Source organism: Lepeophtheirus salmonis, chromosome 2, assembly GCF_016086655.4.
Source record: "Lepeophtheirus salmonis chromosome 2, UVic_Lsal_1.4, whole genome shotgun sequence".
NCBI lineage: Eukaryota > Metazoa > Arthropoda > Copepoda > Siphonostomatoida > Caligidae > Lepeophtheirus > Lepeophtheirus salmonis.
In genome coordinates, this window is record NC_052132.2 from 38978860 (window position 1) to 39005276 (window position 26417).

The following is a 26417-nucleotide window of genomic DNA, read 5'->3' on the forward strand; positions in this document are numbered from 1 at the left end:
TACACCAAAATTAGGGGAGAATTCTTCTTTTAGAGAGGGACGTTAACACCCTCACAACTTATTAAACAATAAAAAAAAAAGACAAAAGAGCACACGCATCAACTTTTTCTTTAATTTTCTAATTGCTGTACTTAGTTTTTTTTTTTTCTTTTGGCGGACCCCTTCTTTAGTTATTAGTGTAAGTCCATATTGCACTCAAAGTAGAATTGAAGATCGGCAGCTGAATAATTTCTACCTATGCGTAGTGAGACTTGAATGTATTTCTTTCTGCTCATAGTTACTAGTAGACAATCTAATGAAAACATAGAGATAAAATCCATAAAGTGTTTACGCTGAGCGAAATGAAGGGAAATTTTTTTGAAGGCGATGCTCCCTTCGTGAGTGTAATTTCCATGGACGTCTCAACCACTTGAAAACGCGCGCTCCAAGGGCTGTTTAAGAATATGTTTTTTACTTAATAAAAATATATTAATACGGGTTTTCAATTCTGATTTAAAGAGTTTTAAGAGTTAAAATCTATAAATATTTATTCATAATAGGACAATTCATAAGAATTCAAGACTAAATAAGCTGCACTATATCACCAATATAATTTACATTAATTATTTCAAAAATAGATGTACACACCAGGAAAATTAATGTTCATAACTTAAACATTGTCTTATTGAAGCTAGGCAACCTTTCTAGATTTGAGCTTATTTTCAGATTATTTTTTTCCGTCTTTCTGTTGGATGTTGTCAATGAGTTGAGCAACCAAATTTTTGCCCATCACGTTGAAGAGGATTTGTGAAATCTTACTAAGGATGCCTGTCCATTTGTGACCTAGATCACACACAGTATCAACGATTGCTGCGATTGTAGTTTCTGAGCTCTTTCTTGACTCTTTATGGTGGATTTCTTTGATTTGGGCAAAAGTAGGGTGTGATGATGATAAATCTCCTAGACGGTTCAGGGGAATGCTGAACATTCCTTGCCTTTGGAAGAAGTTGTAAATATTTTTGTTATAATTGTGTACAGGGTCGAAGATGAGATGAACTTTTCTATTGGTGTTGTATGGGTGAGTAATTGAAGTCTAGAGCTCACCACCACCGAGAAAATTAGTCAAGAACTTCCTGTTGACTGGATGGTTATCAACTGCTAGTCTAACGGTAACTGCAGTAGACAAAGTTCTGAAATACTTAGTAAATGGAACTGTAAGGCAATTCAACTTGAAGACTTGATCATAGAGGGTCGTCCTAAATTTTGCCACAGAATTCAAACAGAAATAGGACAAGGTGAAAATCTCCTTCTGTTGGGTTTTTGAAAGAGTTATGTCATCTGTTCTATGATGAAAAACAATTTTGGAGAACAAATTGCCTTGAAGTCTGGGGATACAAGTAGTTTGTTCAATAAGCCCATGAGGATTTCATAAGCATCTTCATTATTCAAGAACTCTTTTGATCCTAAATACGCAGCAATGTTGATTAATTGAGTAATTCAGTTACTGACTTGATGACATTAGCCTTTGTGGTAAGACAGTGCGAGACTGAAAAACTGCTTAGCGTATGATGCTAATGAAAAATTCGAAAGGGAAGTTCTTCTTAGATTTCGAGGCTAGCCTCAATATCAAGGCCCTCACCTTCAGTCGCTTCTAGCTTAATAAGGGCAAATTTGGGGGATTTAATGAGTATAAATCTCGACGGTAATGTTTCAACTAACAACTTACCATAAAGTTCGTTAACGGTTAGCGTCTCTTCTTCTTCAAACCTTTTGAGCTCCGAGGCTTCCTGACGCTCGTTTTCGAGCTCGAGTCGTAGGCCACTAGCAGTTGTTCGGATGGGTCTAGGAAGAGGTGGGTGAGAAGAGAGGCAAACCTGAAGGTTTGGCCACACTTAAGGTTCAGCATCCATTTTCAGTTTCCTGAAAAGTTAAGTAATTCAATTAAATACATATGTCAATCCTTGAATTAGTTCTATATTTTCATTTTAAAATCCCTTAGCCTTTTACCCAAAGCTAGAACCTATTTTTGAACTTGTGCCCATGAGAGACCTACCTTAGTTCCTGTTGCCGATTAAGTTTACAACCACTACCCTGTCTTTGTTATAATCCGATTTCGTGAAATGAAGGCTGCACAGTTTTGAATTCTTAGTAATTAATTGTCGATATTTTGAATTCCTCTTGAGATCCACTTTCTGTCTTGGAACAGACCTCTCCCATTTGGATTCAAGTTCCAGATTAGGAAGCACATTAAAACCATGGTATAAGATGTTAGGAGTTTTGGGGGTGCCGTCATAACCTTGACGACATCCGGGGGTACAGCACTTCCATCCCATGACTTTAAACTTAGCAATCACGATCGAAATCCTGAAGCTATATACATTTCACTACTGAAAACAATGACTAATCAATTTTTAAAAACAAGCCGTGTCTTGGAGCTGGCGCACTTTTTTATTTATCTGCATTGTGTCCAGATAGCTCCAGATATACATGGTAATTTCAAACCCCCTCGGACCTGTCTACATACTTTGTGCATAGCTCCTGAGCCCAATCAGAGTCAATTTTAGAGTAAAGGGGTTAAAAATTATTACATTTTGGTTTCTTAATTATTTGCTTTAGATGATAAATTAACAAGAAATAATTTAAAATCTTGTTAAAATTGATAAAATCGGAAATTTTATAGATTTATAAATAAAGAGTCCTGTCACCTTGGACAGGGTTTAAAAAGGGAACATCTCTGGGGAAAAGAGGATGGTTGGTCACTAGTATTGTATGGGTTCTTATTTAGAACTGCGGTCCAGTCCCACTTGTTGGTACATAGAGAAGATAAAATCGATCCCTCGTGACGTCAATGAGGGTGTTTTTCCTTTTTTAGTTATTCCGTTATATAATAGAATAAATTATATTAACCAAGTAGCAATATAATATGTTCGTATTATAATGAAAAAGAGAATGGTTTTTGCAATATATGTCCAATAACCTCCATTCACATCTTATATATCTTATTTGGTTTAATAAACCATCGATATATTTTATGAAAAATTTCAAGGACCGGTCCAAAACTGGACTGGACCGAATAAATAATGACTGATACAACTCTATTGGTCACCCTACCATAGATGTATAGTATAAATTCAAATACACTGGCCAATTAAGGAAACATTAAACGTTCTTCTATTTTTAGATGTATATGGGTAGAGCTTTAAAAAATATGACCGGCCGGTTCATAATAAGAGAAAATAACGAAAATTAACCTGGTGATCCAGACAATTTATAAAATGTTTGTGAGGAGAGTAGCTTAGCTGCAAGCAGCTGTGGCAGTACACATAAGAAAATAAGCACAAATTCATGAAAACAAAATACTTATGCTGTGCAAAAGCAAGGGAAATATTTGAAGCCGAAAGTGAATTGACGAAAATAATGGGAAATATGGTTAATCATACATCAATATCTCTAGATTTTGTATGGAATTATCATGTATACTTGAATAAAAACGGAGGAGTTCCAGAAAGAAAAATATAATCCAATGTAAAATATAATGAGGATCAATCATACAAAAATACTTGAAGCGCCATCTATTTCGTTAGTATACTAACTAATCAATACTAAAATTGGAATGATTTGCTCGTCAACTATGTCGGCATCCTTCATTTTCATAAAAAAGTCCAAAAATTGAAATATCAAATTTTTTGGAGAAAAATCTCAAAAGTCCATAGCTATCCAAAGAAAATTAATTTTTTTGAAAAATAATTCAAAAATTCATAGTTATTCACAAAAAATAAATTTTTTGAAAAAAAAAATTGGTATTACATTTTAGGGAGAAAATTTTCAAAAATACATAATAGTTATTGACAGAAAATTTAATTTTTGGTAAAACATTTAATTTCAAATATAAAATTTAAAACAAAAAATTCAAATATTACATTTTTGGGAAAAATCATTAATTTTGGACACCCTCGCATCTGTCTATATTTTTCATCTCTATGAATAAAACGTTATAACGGCTAAGCCGTTTCCTTCAAAACATTGTTCTAATTACTAAAGTTACTAGGTTAATTTTCGGGTTTATCATTTTATATGCCAAAATAGTTATGAGTTAAAACCCAAGAAATAGATATTAAAAAAATTCATTTTTAGATGTTATCCATTAAAATATAATAAAGTCAATAAGTTTGTGTGGCACTAATTGATTTAACGTTGGGTTATTACATATAGCTTTACAATAATGATAATTACCAATACAAATATTTGCTCAATACAGTATTACTTGCAGACATTAATTGAGAGACAAGGCACGTGTTTACTTATAGCAGGCCCAATATAATTTCGAATATAAAATTAAGTTGTCTTCAATGTAATAATTTTTAGTTAAATTTCCTAACTAAAGATATAATCAGGCAATAAATTACAATCTATTAATATTATATAAGTAGATGGCAAATTCTAATAAATTAAAGAATACCCCCTTTTTCGATTGAAAAAGGTAGAAAAACAAAGTTTTACGTGCAATTAGTATAACTAAGTTATCACCATTTTCTGAATAAGCTTTATTGCTATTATTTTCTATATTATTTTAAGTACTAAAAAAGTTGCCCAACTACAGACATTCTCTGACATTAATTTCAATTATTTAAAAAGTTTAATCCTGCACATAAAATTAAAATCCAATACGGAGAACAAATTATCAACAAACAATAGCCAATGATATGTTTTTCTTTCTTTGTTTTAAAACTCCTTTTATTCCTTATTTATTCTTAGCCTATATTTGTGTGGCAATAACATAAAAGCAAGGTGGGATTTTTTTTGATGAAACAGAGAAAAACGCATTATAAGTTTTTATTTCAATAAAAAACCAAAGAGGATTTTTTAAAGAGTCAAATACAATATTAAACCACTGAAAAACTGTCTAACAAGTTATTATTATGATTGATATTTGTTTAAATTTTTACATGAACATATCATATACAAGTTCAGTCAATTTGATTGTGTGGTATTTGAACTTTAAATCGAATTTTCATGTCATCAATATAATCAATTATTAGTTGGTGAGGCATACTCTTAACAATCTAATCTCTTTCTTATTTTCGTTATTCTTGCAACGTGAATACTTATACACGCTTCTTTAATAATAATTTTCACGTCATGACGTTACAGCATCCTTAATGATGAGTGTGAGCAAATATCCAATTTTTATCAGGTTCAATTAACCTTAAAAATCACGGCTTCTAAGGACTTTATCAATTTTTTGAATATATATAAATTATGGTACTCATATCAACGGATATATTTATCATACTTGCTTTTATGTTATCGCAACACCTTTCAGTCATGCAGTTTTAAGATATTAAGCACGCACTAAATATCAATCCTCCACAGATAGACAGACAAACTTTGCTTTATTCATATAGATAGTTACCAAGGTAATTGTCAAATTACGAGTCTTTAGCAGAGATGAGTACTCGCGGCTTGAATTTATTTGGACTCGAGTCATTATTGGATTTAAGACCATTTTTTCACAAACTATACTCGTATACAGTTTTTTAATTTTATATACATATACCCCTATGTTGTGTATGGAGTTGTAAATTGTTCTTATAAACAGATTGTCCAAATAATTTGATTACACAAGTTACAATTTGTACAGTAGGCTGCGCCGTAATTCAAAAAATATTTTTGAAACCCTCTCAACTTTTATAAGAAGTTTTAATTTAATTATCAAATGATTTAACAAAATATTTTCATTCTATATCTTAGCTTGACTGCCTCCTATTTCGTCCAGTCAGGTAATGTAGTATTGTTCATAATTATTAATTCATTATATTTGATGTCCAAAGGAGTTCCACTCGTTTTTCAATCTTCTAAATAACTCAACTCCTCGATATTTTGTGGAACCAAAAATTGAATCTACAAGTTTCCACGCTTATGTAGCATGACCACTCTCACTAAAAGGTGGGATGGCCACAATACTTATCTATATAAACGTAACAACTGATCTTTTCTGATGTATTGGATCTAGTAGTATCAAAATTAATGGATTATATTTGAGTTTTAATAAAAATAGTGTAGGTACATACAGAAATAAGCGTATTATTAGGCAAATAAGGGGATGGGGAACGAATAATCATAAAATTTTAACCCCACGCTAAGATACCTATGTAGTTAAAATAATTTTTTTTTATCATTTAATCATAATATAACAATTTATTTAAAAAGTTGAGAGGGTTTCAAAACTTTTGGAATTCAGGCACGTCACAACTCATACAAAGTCTTCTTTATAGCACCCTAAGGATAATAAAAGTATAAGGTTAGACCATCTTGTAAGCAGGCTTGCGAGAATTTTCAATTTCATGTATTGTACTGACTTCTGGACAAGACAGACAGATTTGGACAAAACACGCAATCAACCATATTGTATGACGTCATTATTAAAAAGCGTCGTGGAAGTCAAACATCAGTTATAAACGCGTTATGGTATAACCCTGTATTTCTAATAATTACCATGATAGCACTCCACTATTTAAATTGTAAATACAATCAAACCTGTATTAAGCGGTCAGGCAAGAGAAACTGAAATAGCGACTGCTTAGTACAGGTCACCTGTTAAATCAAGTTTCCTATTTTATACATTTTAAATTTGAAAACTGAGTGAGACCGCTAAGTATGGTGACATGCATAAAACATTTGGCTGTTAGACTTGGTTTGACTAGAATTAATTTTGAAGACTCTGTCAGGAATCGACGAAAATATTTAATGTCGTGCGTGGAACGACTTGATTTAGACTTGCTGTATAAGGACTTTTCTCATCTCTGGTGATTTTTTAGCACATTATCACTTTTATTAACAGATTGATCTTATAAAATAAATAAAAATATGATATATTCCTCCATTTGCATAACTAAGTATATATTCAATAATTGAGTGTGATTAGGTAAAAATGGAATATATCTGTGTTGGATTGTTAAAGGTTCAAAAAAAGAATTATTAACTATGTTAAATAGACAATATCAAATTAGACCCACGCCGTCCATCTATCCCATGAGACTTTCTAATGTATGTAATTAATTTTTTTAATGTTTTTTATAATATATAAAAATTATTAGTGAGTGGCACTCAAAATTTTTGAACGGGAGAGCGCTCATTGTTCTGAATAACGATCGATAAAATAGCTCAAATTTTCGCTTATTTATACAAATTTGAATTACTTTTTCCAATTCTACTTCTTATGAGATAACATAAAAAATTTGAGAGTTAAAGAATAATATTAGAGATTGAAAGAAAAGAAAGTTGAAGTTATGCCTCAAGATAAGCTAGAATCTTTTTTTCTATGCTGTATCTGAAATTATTATTCGATGTTTTCTCCCTTTCGAACACATCAGGAAGAGAATGAAAACGAGTTTCTTCGCCATAAACTTCTTGAGCAGGAGAAACGCCGGAATCTGTACGAAGAGTAGTTATAAGATCCTGTTCAGTGCCTTTATCCAATTTTCCTCGTTCTCCGAAAGACGAGCCCTCAAAGCCTGCTTCAACTACCTGTTTGCTCTTTCCACCAAACCATTGGATTGCGGATGATATGTTGTGGTACATTTATTTTTTATTCCCAAATGACTATACATGTACCTCCATACTTCAGAGATAAATTGTCTTCCCAAGTCTGAGGTCATTATAGACGGGACACCAAATCGGGCACGCTACTTGAAATGCATCCGCAATCACTAGAGCAGTACTATTTGAAAGAGACACTCCTTCTAGCCATCTAGTCCTTCTGTCAATTATAGTAAGCAGATATCTCATTCAATTTACTTGAGTGAAGGGGCCAACTAAATCTACTTGGATATGGTAGAATTTCTTGTTCGACGCATCAATTACTGACGTCTTTTTGTTGACGTGGGTTGTGATTTTCGTCTTGGCACAAGTATTACTATCATAGACGAACTTTCTTACATCTTCTTTTAAATTCTCCCAAAAATAGCAGGAATCTATTTTCAAGTAATAATTTTAGTTACCAACGACGTTGGTACAACTGGACGAGGGACTGGATTACAGATGTCACAAATTACATGGAATCCATTCACATCACAATCTTGACGGTTTTCATCTAATGTCACACCTTCTCTCCCTTGAAGTGACAAAAATTCTTCTCAATCCACCACGTCGAATAGGATATTGTTGAGTCTAGAGAGAAAATCTGTAAGTATATTGTCTTTGTCACTGTTGTGTTGTAACGTAGCTCCTTACTCGGACACTTCCGCAAAATATCGATGCCCTTTGTTGCACCACGTAGGATTTTTAGCCTTGAGGGTGATGATGAGTGGCTTGAGGTCCGTAAAGACAGTTACAGCACGTAAAATATCGAAAGTGACGCAGGGCTTCTCTAACACCAAAGAGCTCTCTTTCAAATGTAGAGTACCTCCTGTGTGTAGGGATCAGAGCTCTACTAAGGAACCCTAATGGGAGGAAGTCTCCCTGGTCATCTTGCTGCTCGAGAACACCTCTAATCGTTTGGTCAGATGCATCGACCATAAGGAAAATCTCCCCCTCCGAAGAATAATGCTTCAAAGTGGCAATGCTAGAGAGGGTGCTTTGCAATTTGAAGAAAACCTTGTTGCCCTCTTCAGTCCACGCAATCTTGGAACTTTTAACTTTAGCGATTAATTTATATATTGGAGCTAACAAGTCCCCTATACTGGGAATAAATCTACGATAATAATTGACTATTCTAATTAACTTGTGAAGGTCCTTGGTCGATCAATCATCGCGATTTGCTTAAGATTTTCTTCAATGTTGACTAATTTGGTGCCCAAGGAACTCGATAGGATATATTGTACACCAGATCAATATCTTTTAAAATTGAAAGTACTTTTTCGATGTGGTTATTCTTATGTCATTGTTATTTTTCGGACTGAGAAGCAAAGCAATCATGATGTTGATATAGGCAAAAACAAAGTCAAATCGTCCAAACAAGGAGCCCATCAATCTTTGGGAAGTATTGCAGGCGTTGCGTAGTCCAAAGTGCATTCTTGTGAATTCATAAAGCCCTGCACACGTCGTTATTAAAGTTTTCTAGCAGTCGCTTGACATTGGTATTCTATGGTAAGCACGCTTTAAATCCAATTTAGTAAAGAATTTACAACCTCCGATAATCCTAATAAAATCATTAATATGAGGCATCAGGTAACAGTCTGGAAGGGATAGGGTGTTCAACTGCCGGTAGTCACAAACTATGCACAATGAACCATCCTGCTTTGGTACCAAGTGAATTGGAGAAGACCAATTGGATTTTGACCTGCGTTTAATTCCAGTCGACAATAGTTTAGAAAGTTCTTTCCTCACTATAGTCTCTTTTTCAGGAGTTATACGGTGAGTACGTGAAAAGCAGGGATTCCCCGTTGTGAAAATTTTGTGCTCAACTGACGTGGCTCCGGAAAGAATTCTTCTTCAGACTGAGGAGTGGGATATCGAGCTAGCATTTTCCTGGCAATGTCACACCTTTCTTTTATCACCGAAGGAGTAAGTTGGTTCTGTTGCAGTGAACCTAGTTCCATGTTTACAGACAGTTTAAAATGGCTCAAGAAATAGGCACCAACGACTCCGTACTCAATATCCGCCACAACAAACTCCAACCAGACCTTGAACACGGGGTCGAACTCGAATTCCAAGCACCATGAGTTCTCACAGGAGTTCCATTCACGGCAATGAGCTTGGCGGATGATGGATTACATCTCCTGGAGAAGAGGTTCCTCTGAACGATCGATCCCTGGGATCCGGTGTCGACAAGGAACTTAATCCCATTACTATAAATAAATAAAAGAACATTTCTAAAAGGGTAGTTCATGCAAGGTGAATTTATGTTCATGGACCCGACGATTGCTTGGTGTTTTGGAATGATGAGCTTTGGACAGATTTAAATAGTTTCGCACTTTGTGGCCCTTTTCCCCCATTTCCTGCGGTAAAAACATTCCTTTTTCTCCTTAATTGGATCATGGGACGTAAGTTCTTGATAGCATGAATCACGCCTGGGCCCTCAACCATAGTTGTTTGATATTTGACGTTCCAATTGAAATCTAACAAGCTAATATCCGAGAATTGCACCGATAAACCAGCCATTCTGATCTCCAAGGAGAATCCTCACGAGTATTTGTTTCATTATGGCCTCACAGAAATCGGCAACATTTGAGAGATAATCCCTTGCCAAGCTCACAATTTCATCAATAGAGTGGATATGCGGCGCTTCGACGAGCTGGAAGAGCCTCTCAATTTTATCCTGGGTGGCTATTTTGTGCTCACCTAAGACATTCGCTTTCAGATCGGAGTAAGGGATTGCGCTTAATGTGTCTTCACTCTCATCACCAAAAGGGTCCAGGACTTTGTCATCGATCAGTTTGAATCATTCTGAAAAATAGCAGCAAAGTATTTTTATTGGAGGGGGTGTATATTAGAAGTGATTCATGCAGTGAACGAATCTTTTTATTCAGTTCACTAAAAGGAATCACAATACCCAGCATTAGAAAAAGCATAACTTTCACGAAAAAAAGAAAATAAATCTGCAATGAAAGAATCATTTTTGTACAATATTGCAATATACAATACCATAGAGGACTTATGAAGTTATGAAGTTATGACTTATGAGTGACTTGGCGTCATATTTTCGAAAACATGCAACCTCTTCAAATATTCAATGCTACTATCTCCATCAAATAAAATTGTAAATTGTACATACTATACGTTGTAGTATTATCGTTCAACATGATAGATTATTTATATTTGTTAAGACTCATGATGGACGTACAAGCATAACAACAGATCAGGGAAGAGTAGTGATTTCGGATTTTTACTTTCTTATGATCCAGGATGTTTCGAAGGAAGAAGAGGTTGGCTATGGTGAAGAAAACCACTGAGAACATTTGCGGAGGCACTCAAAGGTCGGGTCGTAGGAGAGCACGAGGAAATGAGAGACTTAAGCGAGGAAAACAGTAAAGCTCAGTAGAGTTGGAACAATCTGAATAAAAAGATGAGAACGATGGTCTTTGTCTCTTCGTGAACCTTCCTTCTTACACAAAGAATACAAAACAGGCTGCATTTCGTAGTCACTCAAGGGACTCGGAGTTGAGTATCTAGGACTGTGAATGTATACCTTGAAAGAATTTCAAGCCAAGTTATGAGTTAATTATTGCAACGAATTTTTATGTGTATTTTTCTAGTATGATAAAATTTCATTTGAATATGTAACTTCAATTCCAATAATTGTCCCTTGTGAGTGTTAAATTCCATCAGTTTACTAATTTATTGAATAAATGTAAATACATATTTCATTACAATGGAAACGTCTTTAAAAAAATATGTTGGGCACTTATTGTTAATATCTAATATTGTCAATTGCAGTACGTATGTTTGGGGTCAATCCTATGGGAAGGTATCATGTTTTCGATTATTTCAGGTGCCTTATATTTCTCTTAACGGTATTATACTTTAAATGCTAGTTTTCCTTGCTCATTCATTTATGAAACTTACCAATTTTAACATATTAAACATAAGTCATAACCCACAAAAACATTTTAGTAAAATGAAAGACAAATTTTAAACTAAAACCCATACATGATAAAAATGAAAAATAGTATTTATCTTTAATCGAAAGGTTAATCCATCATGTTGAACGATAATTGATAACGGATATTACTTATTAGTACTTCGTCCATTCGATTGAATCACTGCCGTGTTTGTTTATTATTTAATTTATTTTAAGCACTAGAACGGTAAAAGATTCGAACTACATGCTACTGTGGTGTGTTCATATATATAATGGATCAATAATGAATATATCTAATTAATAAAAAAAAATATTTTATGGAAAAGAGCACTAATTAATTTACTTATGACATATATAGCATATGAACAATAGCAATTTATCATACAATCTTTTCTAATTGAATTAAAATATGCAATCACATATATCAATATAGTATTAATTAAATATTATGTTTCGGCCAAATGTCCCAAATAATCCTTCCTCGAAATATCTGTTCTGCAAAATGTTTTTGGCCAATTGTCCGCTCACGATAAAAATATATATATTTTGTATGGATAAAGCAAACTTTTTTAGTGCTGGAAAAAATAGTGGCTAACATAAGATCTTATGCACGTATCCATGTAATATCTCCCATTGATCAATTTTTTACTAATCTCTCAAACTATTGTAGGTTCACCATCCTTTCAAGAACTAATTATCCAATAAACTTTGAAGGATCCCATTCCTACTCCAAAGTTTGATATCATATCATATATTAAAATATTTTTCCATCTAGTAATTTTCCTGGAACATAAATTTTTATAATACCTCCTTAACCTATAATTCAAATAGAATCACATAACTCGAGTTATCAACTTGATGGCATTGGATTTGGCATAATATATAATTATCAAATGATTACAGACTCTTGAAAAAAAAGTTTATAATAAATGTTAATCCTTCATTAGCTATACGGCCAAAGTTTTCAACAAATTCGAATATGAAACCCCGAAGGGGACGCAATTGAGAAAATCCATACAAAGTAAAATAGAACCATAGAACAGACCACAGTGCCAAAGGGTACTGAAGGAAAAACAAATGCTTAGTTAATCATTTAAATAAACAAATAATATTCGAACCTTAAGTCTGGGATACTCTGCAAGTAAGGTCCATTTATTTTATACTAATCATCCAACAGATCTGATGTGAAAAAGAACGAATTCCAATTTATTCGAACTATGACTTTGGACGATAATTATTGATTGGTTATTTTTTGGATTTATAATTATATTATGTATTCTATTCGAAGATCAAAATATACATATCAGATTCGAATTTTAACGGAAAATGGTAACACATAAGTAATAATTAAAGTAATTATAACAATAGATCAACAATTTTGGTGAGATGATTCATCTAACCAGAATTGCAGTACATTTAAGTAATAACGTATTATGTGATTACATTGTTTTAAATAATGTAGTACAGTAAAGCATAAAACAATAAAATTCAACTAATAATATTACTATAATTAAATAAATATGAGACATTTAATTGTTTTCCCCCTCTTCTAATTTATTCACAAGTTTCATGCAAACTTATATCATATGAAGTATGCGAAATCAATATATATTATTATACAAATGAAATGTGTTGTACAATTCTTAGAAAAGCTTAAAATAAATCCCGTTTAAATATTTTTAATTATACATAATGATCAAAAATGACAATCTTATCTCATAAAATATATAGATGTATATCAACTAAACTACATAAGAACGGCGACTTCCATTTATCAACTTGGAAAATGGAGCTGAATCATAACATTTTCATTCCGCGGTTGATTTTAGAATGGCTTCTTCATGCCCTTCCTCCTCGACTTCCGCTTCCATTTGTTCTACATCCTCTTTGGAATCTGTGTTTTCCATCAAAAGTGAGGTATCTTCAACATGATCATACACATTATCCTTCATATGATGCGACTTTTTCAAGTGCACAGCCACGTTTGACCTTCGATAGGTTTTATACTCACATAGTTTACACTTGTATTTCCTTTCTTGATGCACTTCAAAATGTTTTTTGAGGACTTTCATGTGTGGAAACGTTTTTTCCGCAAATTTCACAAGCGAGGATTCGTTCACTTTCATCCGAATGCATAACCTTGATATGAATGGCTAAATTAGACTTTCGACATAGAATTTTTCCACAAACAGGACAAACAACACGTCGGTCTTCTTTGGCACCATGTGCCAACGTCAAATGTTCACCATAATACCGTTGCCTCACAGTCTTCCCACATTTGGAACAAACGACAGTTCGATGGTCATGAGTACTATTCAAATGCTTTGAAAGATTCTTGACAAATTTGAAACAAAGAAAGCAGCAAAGTTCGTTTTTCTTTTCTGGATGAATATCTTTGATATGGACATTCAAGTCGGATTTGGATTCAATAATAGTTGAACATATTGGACAACTGCAACTCTCTTCGAGAATAGATTTGACATTCTCATGTGTTGCGAGATGTGTTTTGTAATGTCCTTTATAGTAAAAAATACTATAGCACACATCACAACGGAGAGCAGTCTTGGGCCTACCACTCTTTTTAACGGGCGGCTCGACATCTGAGTCCTTTGAAGTTGAATCTACGCGACTCCTTTTTCGCTTTTTCAATTTTGTTGGCGTTTTCTTAGGTTCTTCATAGTCCGGATCACTAAAATCATCGTTACATTCTCCAGGTCCTTCATCCTCAGATTGATAATTGATTAGGGGATCACTATTGACTGATGAATTTAAATGAATACATTGAAAGCAACAGAGATCGTTCTTTTTGGTTAAAATATAGGAGCAATTGGAGCTTCTGAATACTTTCTTGGAGGATATCGTTTCGATGATGAGGTCTTGATCTTCACCTTGGCTAATGACTCCAGAACAAAGTCGAACATAGGGTTGAGAGATGAGATCAAGGATTTCGGAGGAATTTAAATCCAATCCTTTCTTATTTTGAAGCGTTTCCTGTACTAAAAGTGTCTCGTTATAGGCGAGAAGTTGAAGTTCCACAGTGCCGTTGCTTTGAGGAAGGAACACAATATGAAAAGAGGGCAGAAATAGGAAATTCGACTCATTGGGATAGAGTGCCAAATGAATTGAGTCTTTTTTATTCGTCTCTTGTAAAACAATCCCAGCTTTAAGAGTCCCGGATAAGATCTCGATCCATTCCTTTACCTTCATTGCAAAAAATAGAAAATGAATAAATATGGAATATTATAACCAACCTAATACACATAGCAACTCATATCTTACCTTGCTCAGAACACTTTCAAGATCCGTAGTCCCACTCATATTCCCACGAGAATTCTCATTCTTCATTCTACTCTAATCTTAATGTTATAATATAATTGTTAAAGTTGATATTTTTTAAACAGTGAAAAAAGAGAGGGTTCAAGGAATCAATAGGATTGGCAGAAATATATTTTATCCTTAATACAAACATTCCTTCAGCTAACGCGTGCTCCTTTCAAAAAAAAGTATGTGCCTCTATATGGGTATAAAATATATATATTATTTGAATTGATTTGCTAGCTTTAGCCAGCGTTATTAATTATGTATTTATAATTGGATTATAATAATGGCTATTATGTCCAGTTCTATTAATATGAGGAAAAAATTTATTTCAAACTTGATTCATCCAGCACATTTGATAAATCTTTTTGATATTTTTATATTAATATAACTGTGTAGTATATTTTGTAGGTTAAAGATCAAGTACAAACAGTGACCACTACAAATTAATATCCTTATCAGTTGATACTAGAGATAGATTAGAATGGAAAAAACCCCGATGTTATGATCTCAATCAATAAGAAGGAATTGAAAAACATAAAGTCATAGTATTTACCAATAAATTGGAATTGTTTTGAGCTAATACACCCCCAAATGAAAAAATAAGTAATTAATCGATAAAAATAAGTAGAACTGCATTTAATTCAATCAATGACATAATTGACAAGTTTAAAAAAAATGAATAAAACTGATTTAATACTAAAACATTGATAGGTTCATTAAATTTATAAATTCTGAATGAAAAGCAAATAATTATATAAAATGTAACATATGGTACTTTAAAATGAGAACAAATATTTGAGGCAATGATCATGTCATACTTTTAAAGACGATATTTCTTGGTATTAAGAACTCTTTTTTGTTTAATCGAGTCCACTATCCAATCTTCCTTAACGCACACTCCTTTACTAGACAATTTTTTCTTCAACTTACAGACTTATTTGGATACACTATATGAGTCGCTTTGTCCTCTTCGAAATCTTCCACAATTTTACCTCCAAAGGTGATGATATGTCGAGTTAATAAGTCATTATTTTCAGACAGTCCTGGCTTCAAAAGAATTTTTGTACCAATGAACGGATCCTCTAAGGATAACTTCTTTGATGGTGGCGCGAGATCGTTGTTCGACACTTCTTGAGTTAATTGTCTTTTTTCAATCGTCTCCTTACTAATAGATACCTCCGAAAGGATAGAGGGGCTCTCATCTTGGAGACTAAATATAGTTAAAGTAATTTCAGTTTTTAAAAATACATTTTTGATAAGGGTTCGAACAGCATTCCATTGAAGACCATCTAATCTACAACCAATTTTGGGCATAGCAATTTCGGAGACATTTTTTTCTTCTGCATGTAAGCGCATTGCTTCTAAACTTTTTTTTAAATTATCGTATGTGGGTTTGTCAGAATATTTGGCCTTAGTCACTAGATTATAGATGTAACGATCGCCATCTTTTAACACGGCCAGACCACCGATAACGGATTTGACTTTTGAGAGTTGATTGAAACAATTAAATTTTTGACGGAAAGTCTTGGCTATCCCTTTACCCAAGGAGTAATCTAAGCTTATGCAGTGAGCAAGAGATGCATTTCTTGGCGAATCTTTAAAAATATCTCCCTGTTTCACAAACATATCAAGTCCATATTTATTTGAAATCTCAATTTTATCAAAACTGCGGTTACTTTTGCCTAAGGTAACTTTAACTGGCGATCGCTCACGAGGATCCAAAAGATGGCCCTTTGAGAACATTTTATTTGGACTAGAATAAAAAAATAGTTGATATAAGATTACAATATTCGATTCCTCCAAGTCTTCTTATAAATATTTTTTTTTCTGCATCTACAAAAAGCGTACAGAATTTGATCTTAACTGAAAACGTTGAAGAATAAAAATTGGCATATTAAGCTTTGGCGAATAAATTAAATAATTACCTTTCTAATTTTATCTTTTTAGGAGGTGAAGAGTCACTATTTTCTTTCATACCATCAATATCTTCATTGTTGTCATTGATGGAATCATTTTTTCCGTCAAAATCGATATCAAAGTCAACATTTTCCTTGGATGTTTTATAGAGTGCAATCAATTCCTCAAGATTAGTTGCCGTTTTCCAATTTTTATCCTTCCTTTGCTTTGTAACGCGGGGGAAACGAATGGATATTCCATTTGCTGTATGAATATCCGATTTTGAAAATTCAGCACCAGTTATCTCCCAAACAGGCATAACCTTAGGATCATTGACAATAAAGTCAGGAACTACACCTCTGTTACATTTCAGCCATGATGGAACAGAGTCATAGTCTCCTTTGATCTTCTTCATTAGTGGCACTATTTTGTCCTGTAGATCCTCCAGAGTAGCGTCATCAAATCCTCCATGAACCTTTGTTACAGTCATCCATTTTTTGGTTGAGGTATCGTAGCAACCCATCAAAAATATGCTCACGATCCCACCCTTTTGTCCTGTACCAAACCATCCACCCAAAACAACCAAGTCAGCAGTATCTGCCATTGCCCCATCATTCAAATAATCTTTTTTGACCTTAAGCCAATGTCGCTTCCCCGGCTCATAAGTAGAATTGATATCTTTGAGTACCAATCCTTCCAGACCTTTCTTAAGAACATCTTGAATCATTTCTCCCAACTCGGACTTTTTCTTAATGACCTTCATTTCTGAAAACTTTATGTAATTCCCAACTTCGACCATGTGTTGAGATAAAAGCTTTCTTCTATCATGAATGGGTTTATCCATGAGATTTTCTCCGTTATAGTAGATGCAATCAAAAATAAAAAGACAAGGCGTTGCATCTTTGAATCCTGAGCCTTTATGAACACCTAATGAGCCAAAAGGTAGAGGATCTCCTGTTTTATTATCAACCATGAGTACCTCAGCATCTAGTATCAAATCAGATCCATCAGGAAATGCTTCTGGAATATACTCCTTGAATATTTTCACTTTATGTGCCATTACAGGCTTTAAACTTCGAGAAAAATAAGCAAACTCTTTGCCACGTTTGTGTAGCTGAACCCTCTCCCCATCATATTTGATTTCAGAGTACATACCCTTGGGAAACTTCTTAAAAGCCATGTCCACTGATTTGCATGCTTGTGCTAACATGGGTTGTATAGGGTTCATGAGAGTTGCTCCAACATTTAAAGTACCTTTAGGATCTCCACCAGAACGCAATGTCAAAACACTCTCAATGACTTTATCAACATTACGAGAACTATTGAAGGCTTCATATGCGTCAGGATGAAGAGCAGTTAAAACGGGTTTTGAGCCAGCTTGCATTCTCAAATCTCCTTTGATTAAACGTATAATGAAAGTAAGATCCTCAAGAGTACATTTTTTAGTAATTTTTTTGAGCTCATACATTTGTTTATCCTCTGTTGTAATTCCACAAAGTCCTTTTAAAAAGCTATCCACCTCAAAAACATTGAGGGATGACTTTTTAAGTGGAGAAAAGGACTCACTCTTTTCAAAAAAAGTAGCAATCGTTCCTGCAACATCCCCAGCCTCCAAGTCTTCTAACATTTCATCCTCAGACTCTTCAAATATCTTGGAATAAATTTTTACAAGGGTTTTACTCTGTAAATTATAGACTCTTTTAACAACACCAGGAAGAAGCAATCTAATCCAGACGTGCAAGTCCCCTTCAAATTTATTGTGACGGAAAAATTTGGCCATGATTTCAGTTTTAGCATTATAACTGGGCTCATCCGCTATTTTGTTACATAAACGAATGAATTCTGAAAAAGAATTGTCCTTGCAGGCGGGATCGCCCATTTTTGGACGTTCATTATCTTCTTTCATAGGACTAGGAGATCCTTCCAATAATGATGGAGATTTTTCTTTCGAAGGTGTTTTTTTCTTTGGGGTAGGAGCCTTCTTTTTCGAAGCTTCTATAATTAGGAAATAAATATGCATAATTAGCTACGTATTATTAAGCATGCTGCACAATTCGTTAAAAATATCAAATATGTATAAACATACTATTGTCACTTGAATTCTTGGCTGCCTCTCGAATTAGAGTTAATACCATTTCCTTGTCTTCTGCCGTCACTGATTCCCAACCCTCAAGGTCGCCGGGCTCCTCAATAATCTTTGTATTGGGTCTGACTCTTTGAAAGGTTTGGAAAATACATGCAGGGTGATGAAACAGTTTCATTTCTCCATCGTCAGAAAATGGACTCGCCGTGATTTTTGCAATCCGTAAGGCGCCCTTGAGCATCTTCTCCTTACATTTCTTACAACCAGCAGGACGCTTGGCGTAGTCTATGCTGTATTTGTTATCTGTCATTCCTTAACCATAAATGATTTGGTTACTTTGATTTGATTCTAGTTTTATAGACAATAGAATCTTTAGAGCGTCTGCGAAACGTTTTTTATATTTGAAAATGCATGACTCATTTTAGCCATTGCGTAATGTTTATAAAAATATAGATATCCCAGGCAGAGAGCACTGAAATGAATAGCGGTCTCTGTATATCCCCTGTTAATTAATATTTTGTTATTAATTATTGATAAGAAAATTTAAATGGAAGTAATTAGTAATCCATTTTCATACATAAATATCTACGCTGGTGTTACATAGATTAAAATAATACAATGATTATAAAGGTTCAGCAACAAGAAAATTATAGAGCAAGCAAAGCAGATTCATTCAGTAACTCTCTTTCTTTCTCTTTATTGTGACGTCATCGGAAGCATTTGTTTAACTAAAATGATACATAAAAAGTAAAATTTGTTTTTTACTTTGATTCCTTATTCATTATCACTATATTTAGCTCTGTCAATACTTCTCTATAGACTTCCTATTTGTATTTATATTCCTGTTATTGGGGTTCCCAATGACGTCATCTCTTATGCTAATAAATATTTAGTAAAAATTGAAAATCATGGCTAGCTAATCTTATTATAATAACATTGATACTATATATTTCTTCCGTGATCATTGAGTGCCCTAAAAGGAGGCAAAACTCTACCTCATTCAATTCCCTATATCGAAATATAGCTTCCCTAATTATGTTGGAAAATTTATTAATAGGATGCAACAATGCATGATCATATAATTAAATGTAGTAGAGTTCCAGAAGAATCATTTTAATTCAAAATTTGCATAAATTTCAAATTACCGTGTTATTTCAGTTGTTTCATAATTTTTCATCCGCTATATATTATTTAGCCATTTGCTTAGCTACTTAAGAGAATTAAAGAGGGCCGGCCGAAAAAAGCTGATGACTAGCTATATATCTAGGTTTGATTGTGTGCTTTAGCTGCCTATTATATAAACATTTGACGATATTTTTACGTCATATATATTATAATAAGTAGGAATAGAAACTCGCTTTTTCACGTTTCAACTTGCATGGACCTGTCAAATCTAAATCTAGCCGAATCTAAATACGTAGTTACTCAAGAATAGTATAAATATTAACCTTGGTTGTTGCTAAGTTGCATGCAATGTAATGTTTGTACATGCTTTTGCAAACTTTTCAGTACAATTAATTATGTATTCAGGATAGAGAGAGGAAATAAGAAAAAATCATAAACTTGTATATCATATTTACATAACAAAGAGTCGAGAAAAATATGGAATTATATTTTTTGAATGTTTATGAGAGCAAACTCAATGATTTTCTATTACTTAAATTGAGCTGTGCTTTGAAGCATTGCATTGTTAAATTCCACGTTGATAATATGACTATAAATATTATAAATACCACCAGGGTAGTTTCTACGAAAATTATTCTTAAAACTTAACCTCACGCTGTTTTCCTATTATTGAATTACTCATGGCTTTATTAAGTATTACCATTAAATTCAAATGTAATTAATATAAGGGATACCCATATTTGATTTCCAAAAAAGATCATACTTAGGGGGCATGTACATTGTATGTATGCAAGTTTTTGGTATTTTTTTTTTTTATTTAATAAAAGTTCACCTTTATTTTAATTCGACTTATTACTGTTTGTCCTACATAAAACCGGACATTTCATGAATTTATGAAAAAAAATAACCTCACAAAATTTAAAAAAAAAAAAAAAATCATGTTTTAGATTAATGTAAGCATTGTAATTCAACAATGATTGGTAGGTAAATCTCAAAGTACATCTTAAGAAAATAAAATAAGATGGAAAGTTGAGTGAGGCAAATTTAAATTTCCGCAATATTTATTTATGTCTATAATATATTCAATAAATTCTTAGATATTCATTGATATATTATTTATATTGAAAAATTGAAATGATAATATGATCCGTTTCTATATTTCATTATGTGATTGACTGAATTACTTTTTTAACATCCCATCTGATAAATTATATGAATATAAAAACCATAAGCTTGTCAATATAAATTGTTTAATGACAGATACATCAAAAACTATTCGCCTATGTTTAAAAAAATATATAAATTTATGGTATTCATAGGCTTGTAGATTGAACGGAAAAATGACCTGTTTTCACGTTTTCCGTTTATTTTTGAACAAATGAACAATGAACGGGGAAAAAATGATTTGTCGTGTATGAAATAGGTGTTCTACGTATCCCTTCCTTTCTTATTTTTATTACTAAATATTTTATAAAATTTGAAAATTAATTTTATCTACAATGTGGAAACATTTAGGTTTTAAAATATACAAATTCATATTATAAATTTTGAGGGGCAGGAGAAGGGGCTGGCCCTTTGATCCTCCTGCAAGCTTTACTTATGTTCAAGTCTTCTTGCATCGCATAAACAAGTCAATCTCAATTCATTACTCGATAATAACTTGGGAACAGCTTGTTTATTTAAATCTAGAGGATTTGAGTAATCTTAATTGTGCCCCCTGTCTTAACCATATCACTCTACACGAGTGGTCTGTTCAAACTCCAAAGCTATAAACTAAGTGGGTAAACAAAGATAACTTGATCAATATTTGACCAAATATAATTGGGTACGAAAAACAATTTTAATCCGGTAGTGTTGCTTCTTTATAACTGACAACGGAACTTCTCTGAATTTACATATTTAATTAAATTAGCAATGAATAAAAAATTGCATAGTTTACGATGAAAAAGATTAAGTATCTCATGCACGGAATATATATATAGTATTAATTTTGTTGAAATTATATTGATAATGAATAAATTTTAACTTGTTGAAGTTTAAAATTCAAAATGTTCAGATTTTAATAGCTCACTTGGTATTTCCTCAACTTCTAATTTTATAAACGTTGTAAAATACGAATAGGATAAATAATCTGGATCGTTGATGTATAAATTATAAAAATTTATAACGAAACCTGAGAGATTTCAGATTTCTTAAAATGGGATTAAAATGCATAAGAAAGGCTAACAGGGCATCTCTGGCCGCTCTACACTGAATATTTAAAGGATGTCAAATTTCCAAGATGATAAGAAGACCTGTTATATTCAAAAACAAGACTTGAAGGCGCATTCTAATTAGAGGACGCCTAATTGAAATAGGATCTGTGAAGAATTACATAACTGTATTTGGGAGCCCTGCAAGTTGTTTAATTTAGAATATGAAGAAGGATCCTGATGGGAGTTGAGTTTGGTTTTTAAAAGAGGCTCCTTGCGGGAATATTTTTTTTGTATATTTCATCACGATAAATAAATGTAGGAGAGAGTGAGGAGACTTGTTACACTGCCAATAACTTTAAAATGTAAAGTTATCCAACCACCCTGTTCTTAAACAATTGAATGTCTTTCTTTGTTTATAAAGTTATAAAGAATTTCAACATTGAAATTTTTGAAAAAAAGTAAACATTTTAGGTTACAGTTTTCTAAGCTATATTTCTATTATAAAAATTGAGATTTTAATATTATTTTATTAAATGTCATAGTCTAGCATGCTGTTCAATTAAATAACTTGCTTGTAGTATATTATTAGTTTCAATATTGATTTCACATTATTTATTTTGATTCCAACACTAGGGAGGAGACTCGTTACTAATAATTTTTATTATATATACTTGTACTATATATATAAATATATTATATTTAATTATGTTTTGTTTTTTGTGTAATTTCATGATATACTTTAATTATTAATCACAGTAAATAATAAAACAAATATTTTTAAAATTTTATTATTAACTATGCTCTATTTGTTTATCTTATATATGTAACTATAAGTACAGGGTGTCCACGATAAATTGGAACTACTTTAAACTTCATCCAGATCCATAATGTGGATATTCGGGGTTAAATCATACTAATAGAAATGGTTGCGTGAACAATACACTATAACTTCCACCACAATTGTTTTGATAACAAACAATAGTCATCATGGAACAAGCAAGGAGAGACGCCATCCTCGAATTGGCTCGCGCGGGACACAATCCCTCTGCTATCTACAAGCTTCTTAACTACCCCAAGACCACGGTGTACCGGGTCTTCAATGCCTGGGAGGTTGAGAAATAGGTCTGCCGCAAGGCCCAAAACATGAGAAGTGACCGAATCCGCACTCCCCGCTTCCTTGAAGGCCTCCGTAAGTCCATCAAGGCTTCGCCAGGAACTTCCTTGTCCAGGTTGGCCAAGAACCGTGGAGTGAGCAAGCAGCTGGTCTCCAAGGCTATGAATGAGGACCTCGGGTACAGGTCATACCGAATGGCCAAACAACACATCCTCACGGCATCCATGAAGGCCACCAGGCTCACCAACGGTAAGCGTCTCCTCAATGACCTGAAGAGCCATGGAGGAAGAATCATCTTCTTCTCCTACGAGAAGAACTAGAGTCGACAGAAGCTACAACGTCCAGAATGACAGGTGGCTTGCCAAGGAGAGAGAAGAGGTCCCTGTGGTCTTCACCACAAAGTTCCCGGCCTCCGTGATGACCTTGGGTGTCATCTGCAGCACCAGTGAGGTGATGCCTCCTTTCTTCTTCAATCCCAAGGAAAGGGTTATCGCGATAAGGTATTGCGAAGTCATGGAGAAGTTCGTCATAATAATAATTACTTTAACTTACTTCATTTCACATAAACATTCTTCGTCTTCCGAAAGTAGAAGAAGATATTCTAATTGAATTGATAATCGCAGTTTGCATTCGTAATTGTATGTGCATTCTCATACTAACATACTTAGACACAGTAAAAAATAAAATTTTATGAGATTTGGCGTCATTTATAGACGACTTAATTAATAGAACCAGTACTTCAGTTATTGAGTTTACAAATTTTTTTATTTTTTTGAATTGATATACATAAGATTTGAATAAAGCCTCTATTTTTGCAAATTGATCCAAACAGTTATTGGTGCAATAGATTAATTGGGACAACTTCTAGTTCCTCAACGAATCTTAACTGAAGTGATTTCTCAATGGTTTTATTAGACCAATTTTTGGAATGTGAAGACTTGCAACTTAAAAATATTATACAGTTTGAATTAAACACCGAAGAGAGGCGTATTTTTAAAGACTTAAGCTTCGATTCTGCGTCCAAATTTTGACATCTTTCTCCTTCAACATCTTCTTTAATTCCTTTATTTCTGCTCCATAGACTCCAAATTAGATTTGTATGTTGGTATTTATTTCCTTTAGATGTTTTACCTCAGGAGAAATATCTGTAATACAACATACAATTATTATTTTCTAACGATAAAGTAACTTATGCAAAAAAATATATATATTATTATAAGAAGTTTCATTTTCTATTGTTGATGAAATTAGATTCATGTCCACTAGTCTATTTCTCTATTTTCGGAAGTAAAAGGTTCCAAATAAGGAGTAAAGTATATATGATCCTGAAATTGTTGAGATCTTTTTTTACCTGAAATTCGAAATAAAAAAGTTGCTTGAGATTTCCTTAATTGTTAAGTTTTCTTAGCATCAGCATTGTTCTCCCGAATGAATATGGGTTTGATGGAGTTTTTTGTGACACTTGTAACTTAAGGTTTTAGTTTTTTAAACAATGGTGGAATGGCTTGAAAGTTGGAATTCCTTATTTCTTTAAAATATTTAGAACACAATCGATAATTATATTATGGTTTCCAAAGATTTCACTTCATTTTTAGGACCCATTGCCTTCCAAGGAATTTGTCCCTTGGAAATGAAAAAAGTGTCATCCCCTCAGCTCAAGAACGATTCCTGTAATCCACGGCGCACGACAAGAGGGGATACTTTGGGTATTTTATTAAAATATATCGCTTTTGTAGAGTTCTTCACCTAAAATATACTGTTAAATTTTGAATGTTTAGGGCCGTGACTCAAACACATGAGGAAATCAGATATCGTCAAACCGGATAGTCCGGTGACGTAATTCTGCTTATAGGGCTCTGCTCTTGTTGTATTCCTACCCTGTGTCATGTCTCCTCCTACTCTGTATCATACATCCACCTGGTGGATCATGTATATTTCTTTTGGTTATTTTCAAAAAAACACCAATAAATGGCTATTAATGTCATGTTACCCAGGCGTTGAACTATCTTTTAAATTGTGAAGCTTATGACAGTTTAAAAAAATTAATGATTTTTTGTAATATGTATCCTCACTCTCCCTTATTATTTAACAAACAATGAATAATAATATTTAAACTTTTAGTTTGTAATCATCTTAAAATATATTCCTTGTTAAAGAAGATTTTCATTCAATTGTTCAAAAAATAAACGATCCGAAATTCCTAATAAATTTTAAATATTAAGTTTTTTTGAAACAAATATTTCAAAAATCCACAGCTGCTTACAAAAAATTAGATTTTTTGTAAAAAAAACGGGGCAATTACTTTTTTGGAAGAAAAATTGGAAAAGTAAAATTAGATTTCAAATATTCCAGTTTTGGAAAAAAAAATTCAAATATTAAATTTTTGGATTTTTTTTTCAAATATTAAATTTTCTTACAAAAAAGCATAAATTCTTTAGTTTTTTTTTGGGGGGGCGGGGAGGGGGGTAAATACCCTCCAGCTTACACCCCCAGAGGGTGTACCCCTTTTATTAAATGCAAGGCATCTATGTATATAAATTATTTTTTTTTATTTCAAAGATTAATTGTATTTTTTTATAAACAGAGTATAATAAAGAGTGTTTTTAACTTTTGTTTTTCTGTAGAAAAAATGAAGTTTTATTTTTTTTTTTTAAATAAATTAATTTAATTTACATGGATATTTTTACATTTAAACCCTTGTTTTTTTTTAAAGGTTTATTATAAGTCAATCAACAGGTAAACAATACAAAACAAATAAAATAGAAAATTAGGATAATTTAATCCCATTTACTTGTAAATCTAACACCGAAGAATTTGTTTACCTGCCACTTTGTCGACTTTGAAGATACAACCAATATTTAAAAATAAAAACAACGCAGCACATCTATATTAAGAATGATCCATTTCGTCTTTAATTGTAACGTCAGATTAAACATCGTAATTTATGTGTAGATTTTGATAGTACAATTAGCTTTTACATATAAATAGAATAATAACATTTTTGTTGTAGAGTTGTATGAAGTCAATTACATAATGAGAGTTAGTCGTGCTTTGAAAAATTTTATTTTGATAAATAAACAAAAACCAACCAATGACTTTCCCATTATTTTCAAATGTGAAGACCATTAGTGTATGTATGTATATTTGTGCATGTTCTAATAAGATAGTAACATTAATATAATG

General features: G+C 32.8%; 2 protein-coding genes and 3 long non-coding RNA genes across 6 annotated transcripts; 1 reads left to right on the forward strand and 4 right to left on the reverse strand.

The window, feature by feature from the left end:
• Window positions 1-509: 509 nt before the first annotated feature.
• Window positions 510-3606, reverse strand: LOC121132246 (uncharacterized). The gene is made up of 2 exons (XR_005869278.2): window positions 2033-3606; window positions 510-1899 (listed from the first exon to the last, which is right to left on the reverse strand). It is a non-coding gene; the product is annotated as an uncharacterized lncRNA (long non-coding RNA).
• Window positions 3607-7277: 3671 nt separating this feature from the next.
• On the forward strand, window positions 7278-11283 carry LOC121113766 (uncharacterized). Its single transcript, XR_011779065.1, has 2 exons — window positions 7278-7888; window positions 7946-11283. It is a non-coding gene; the product is annotated as an uncharacterized lncRNA (long non-coding RNA).
• A 1750-nt stretch (window positions 11284-13033) lies between these two features.
• LOC121113764 (uncharacterized) lies at window positions 13034-14974 on the reverse strand. The gene is made up of 2 exons (XM_040707625.2): window positions 14780-14974; window positions 13034-14701 (listed from the first exon to the last, which is right to left on the reverse strand). Exons 1-2 carry the CDS (start codon window positions 14843-14845, stop codon window positions 13547-13549), a joined length of 1221 nt encoding a protein of 406 aa, XP_040563559.1. The 5' UTR covers window positions 14846-14974; the 3' UTR covers window positions 13034-13546.
• Window positions 14975-15434: 460 nt separating this feature from the next.
• Window positions 15435-19306, reverse strand: LOC121113763 (DNA ligase 3). Of its 2 annotated transcripts, none has more exons than XM_040707623.2 (3): window positions 18804-19306; window positions 16747-18712; window positions 15435-16574 (listed from the first exon to the last, which is right to left on the reverse strand). In XM_040707623.2, the coding sequence occupies exons 1-3, from the start codon at window positions 19108-19110 to the stop codon at window positions 15743-15745; spliced, it is 3105 nt and encodes a 1034-aa protein (XP_040563557.1). In that variant the 5' UTR covers window positions 19111-19306; the 3' UTR covers window positions 15435-15742. The 2 variants fall into 2 exon arrangements, with proteins under 2 accessions (XP_040563557.1, XP_040563558.1); XM_040707624.2 differs by having other exon boundaries at window positions 15435-16684; window positions 18804-19278.
• Window positions 19307-23977: 4671 nt separating this feature from the next.
• Window positions 23978-25094, reverse strand: LOC139904825 (uncharacterized). Its single transcript, XR_011779066.1, has 2 exons — window positions 24586-25094; window positions 23978-24379 (listed from the first exon to the last, which is right to left on the reverse strand). It is a non-coding gene; the product is annotated as an uncharacterized lncRNA (long non-coding RNA).
• Between the last annotated feature and the right edge of the window lie 1323 nt (window positions 25095-26417).

What these genes read in the sequence shown, in the direction of transcription:
- LOC121113764 (XM_040707625.2), bottom strand. Translation starts at nt 14,845, where the DNA reads ATGAAGAATGAGAATTCTCGTGGGAATATGAGTGGGACTACGGATCTT. An exon ending in TTGAAAGTGTTCTGAGCAAG is followed by an intron (nt 14,702 to 14,779) that starts GTAAGATATGAG and finishes TTTGCAATGAAG; the next exon opens with GTAAAGGAATGGATCGAGAT.
- LOC121113763 (XM_040707623.2), bottom strand. Translation starts at nt 19,110, where the DNA reads ATGACAGATAACAAATACAGCATAGACTACGCCAAGCGTCCTGCTGGT. An exon ending in CAAGAATTCAAGTGACAATA is followed by an intron (nt 18,713 to 18,803) that starts GTATGTTTATAC and finishes TCCTAATTATAG; the next exon opens with AAGCTTCGAAAAAGAAGGCT. An exon ending in AAAAAGATAAAATTAGAAAG is followed by an intron (nt 16,575 to 16,746) that starts GTAATTATTTAA and finishes TTTTTATTCTAG; the next exon opens with TCCAAATAAAATGTTCTCAA.